Raw genomic sequence first — 4,071 nt, forward strand, 5'->3', positions numbered from 1 at the left:
GCATAGAGGACCTACAATAATGTACAGTATTTGAAAAATAATGTGTTTTTTGAACATTAAAGCATGTCAACATATTCTGTTACACCAAATACACAAAATAATGATCTTTAAAAAAGCATCATATGACCCCTTTAATAGTGTTTTGGTGCAACACTGTTAATACTAATAAATGTTTTGCCATTTATTTGAATCCACGACTGTTCAGAAAATCAACAGGAAGATGCACTTCTCCAAAACCAAGCACAGCAAGTTCAATGAGTCGGGTCAGCTGAGTGCCTTCTACCTCTTCTCCTGCCTGTGGGGAGCCAACATTCTTGTTTCTGTAAGAGCGTCACTACTCTGCTTCATATAAATATGAGCTTGTGTCCAGGTCGGTGTTTAAAACGGTGTCTGGAAGATTCATTTGACTTATTCTGCTTCATCTTAAAGGAGAACCTCCTGTCCAATCCCGTCAGCCTTTGGGACGGTTACCCGCACACTCTTATGCCGTAAGTACAGCTGTCTGAGCTGTCTGTGCATGTTTACATTTAAAATAATGGAATATGTTGAGTAACGAAGGTAAAGTGATGGTTGTTTCAATGTGGGCCATGAAATGGTGGAGGTTCATATTCCATCTCGCATCACATCAGCCGATCTCCTGCATGAGCACTCATAAGATACATCTTCTTTGGTAAACTGATCTGCCTGGCTGGTTCGCATGGAGAAGACCGTTCAAAAGATTTCTCAAGACTCTTGATCAAATTATCTTGCATTAGTCTACCTCTAATTCTCTATTCTGATTTTTGTAGACCTACTGTATGTAACTCACAGCTTGCAAATGCAATTATCATTGATGTTTGACTTCCATGAGTCGTGGAGATGCTAAAGTTGTTGCTTGTCTTGTTTTAGGTTCCAGATGAAGTTCTACTACATCTGTCAGCTTGGTTACTGGCTTCATGCTATCCCTGAGCTCTACTTCCAGAAGACCAAGAAAGTAAGCAAGCAAAGTGTTTGAGGATGCGCAACATGCATTGAAAACCATATTCATGCATCCTGCTATTGTGACCGGACTGATTTCCCTTTCCAGTGGCTTTGTGTTTACCAAACATTTACTTGACGGAAATTCAGTGAAGACATGACAATAGACAATCACTGTGGACATTTTTGGATGCGCATACATGGAACCGTTTTAGGGGATAGTGTTTATTAGGATGTTTTAGTAAGGCCCAATCCCAATTCTATTTTATACCCCTTCCCCTTCCCCCTTGAAACAGAGTGTCAAGGGGTAGGGGTGAAAATATTCCCCTAAGAATTGGGACACCACTACTATTTACGTGAACGCGCGAAACAGAGGGGTAGGGGAAAGGGGAAGGGCTAAGGGGTAGAATTGGAATTGGGCCTAAATGTTGCATGTTCTGTTTTATTTTTCAGGAGGACATTCCTCGTCAGCTTGTTTATATCAGCCTTTACCTGGTTCACATCACAGGGGCCTATGTTCTGAAGTAAGCAATGTTTATTAATCATCATAAACGGTTGTCAGGGCACACATTATTTACTAGAAAATAAATGACATGTTCACTTGAACATTAAATCGAATCGATCCAGAATCCTGCTCTAAATACTAGGGATGCTCTGATCGATCGGCCGATAATCACATTTTATGACTCGATCGGTACTCACTAACTTGGCTGATCTCACGAACTGATCGCAATTTGATGACGTCAACGCGTGACGACGTACATGATGCGTGGGGACATAAATGATTTGGCACTGCAGTCATGTCATCGCCGGTGTGGAAATGTTATGACATTTCGAGAAACAATGAAAAATTTGCTATTTGTCGTGTATGTTTTGCATCGTGATATGATGAATGGATGGTTCATTTTTAACAGCAGATTCAGTGACGTTAGAGCTGATCTGCGCCTCACTGCACACGTCTGCGGCGCGTTACGACTCCATGGGAACCGGAGCTGATCGTGGCCGCTCTAGTCAGTGTGTTTATCGTATATATATACGTTTCTGAAGCGGCTCTCCGCGCTGCTTGGCTAAAAATAGTCTTTTGTGAGTTGTCACAGCATGGAGGACGGAACAAAACCTTGTAGGAGCCGTAAGGAATAACGGTAACATAACACGCTGAACGTGGGCTGCTTTTAAATGAACATTTATTTATAAAACAAAATATCTTCTTTGGCCATATTAGCCTACTCAATAGCATTAGCACAGGCTTTACTCCTTTCAAACTTTATCTGGAATGTCACCATTTCTGTCACTGCAACTTCCCGATCAGGTGAATGAACACACACACACACACACACATGAAATCGTCTACCTCATGAAAAATTAATATTTCAAGTTAATATTTGCATCATTTATGCTTTATTTTATCCACCCGCAAATAATCAATGCATTTTTTATTACCCGACCCGTGGATATAGGAAAAGCAAAATATGTTTGCTGCGTAAATCAGATGGACTTATTGGAAATGCAAATTAATTCTCTGCCAGCAGAAGGTGCTTTAAAGCGGGAGAAACAGAGGTTTCCCCAGTAACGGCTGTACGCAAAGCAGCGCTGAGCTCACAAACGCTGCTTTATCAGGCATATAACATGCAAGATGAAATGAAAATGACATCGAAAATTTTCTAAAGATAGTCTTCCTTCAGAAATACAGTGATATAAAAAAACCCGCGCCTTTTGATTTTTAAACGTGCAGTACGTGCTCATGTTTATTCAACAAAGCCTTTTGGAAAATCCGTCAGTTTTGATATTGTGGCGAGCGCCACAAATAAATAAATGTATGGGAAATACATCCCACAGCACAACCACCTGAGCCCAACTTCAGTCTACTCATCATCTTAACTTTAACTGCGTTTGTAGCCGGTGCCATAGCCAGACTGATAAACAAACACAGACCGGAAGTTAACTTCGGGCCAGGCGTGTGCACCCATTGGAACCGTCTATATAAAGCTTGAAGCATCAGAATCGGTATCGGCCGATCACCATGACAAGAAATCGGTGCTCAGTATCGGCTGCAAAAATCCTTATCGGAGCATCCCTACTAAATACTCTACCTCTCAAAAATTTAGAGGCCAGTTTTATATTCAAAAAATGAGCACATTAAATTGATCAAAAGTGATGATAAAGACATTTATAATGTTACAAAAGATTTCTATTTCACTTTCAAATAAATGAGACTTACTATTTGTCAAAAAATCCTGAAAAAGGTCTCATGGTTTCTACAAAAAATTAAGCAGCTCAACTCTTTTCAACGTTGATAATAATAACCAAATCAGCATATTAGAATGATTTCTGAAGGATCATGTGACACTGAAGACTGGAGTAATGACTGCTGAAAATTCTGCTTTGCCATCACAGTAATAAATTACGTTTTAAAATATATTAAAATAGAAAACAATTGTTTTAAATTGTAATGATATTTCATAATATTACTGTTTTTACTGCATTTCTGATCAAATAAATGCAGCCTTTGTGAGCATTTTTTCCCCAAAATACATAAAAACATAATAAAGAAAACTTACTGACCCCAAACTTTTAGACATCAGGGGCCATATGTATAAAGCTGCTCAGAGTAAAATTTTAGTCTTAAGTGTGTCAAAAATGTAAGAATGACGTAATTTTACTCTTATTCCAAGATTTAAGAATAAGTGTGATTCATAAAGGTTCCGAAGTGTTAAGACTAGGTCTCAGCTCCTAAATGATTTAAGAGAGCTGGAGAGGTCTCCTAACCTAGTTAGGAGTAACAAGATGGCAGCAAAGAGGAGGAGACACACACTTTCCAATGAAGATATGACGTATTGGAGTTATATGATGACATGGAGTTGATGAAACGATACAAACTTGATCGTCAAGATAGTCAATTCTTTCTGTAACTGACCAAGTAAGAAATGTATTAACTTCTTCCACTCTACAAATCAATGCTCTAGCTGCAGAAATGAAAGTAGTAATTACATTTTTTTTAGCTGGAAAACTGGAAAAATGCAGCAATGCACTGGTGATGATGGTCTTATATTGTGGTACTAACCCCGCCAAACACAACAGTGGCCAAAAGTGATGTGTGGAGTGTTGTTTTTTTTT

General features: G+C 39.0%; 1 protein-coding gene across 1 annotated transcript in view; it reads left to right on the forward strand.

Moving 5' to 3' along the window:
• The first annotated feature begins 203 nt into the window (after positions 1-203).
• The window catches only part of LOC107693805 (translocating chain-associated membrane protein 1-like 1), an 11,808-nt gene continuing 7,940 nt past the window's right edge, over positions 204-4,071 (forward strand). The window contains exons 1-4 of the mRNA XM_016493323.1: positions 204-322; positions 430-488; positions 889-973; positions 1,411-1,481. Of these exons, the coding sequence (XP_016348809.1) occupies positions 221-322; positions 430-488; positions 889-973; positions 1,411-1,481 (317 nt within the window). The 5' untranslated portion in view covers positions 204-220. The remainder of the gene's footprint in view (positions 323-429; positions 489-888; positions 974-1,410; positions 1,482-4,071) is intronic.

This window comes from Sinocyclocheilus anshuiensis, unplaced genomic scaffold, assembly GCF_001515605.1.
Source record: "Sinocyclocheilus anshuiensis isolate Anshui unplaced genomic scaffold, SAMN03320099.WGS_v1.1 scaffold2192, whole genome shotgun sequence".
Lineage (NCBI taxonomy): Eukaryota > Metazoa > Chordata > Actinopteri > Cypriniformes > Cyprinidae > Sinocyclocheilus > Sinocyclocheilus anshuiensis.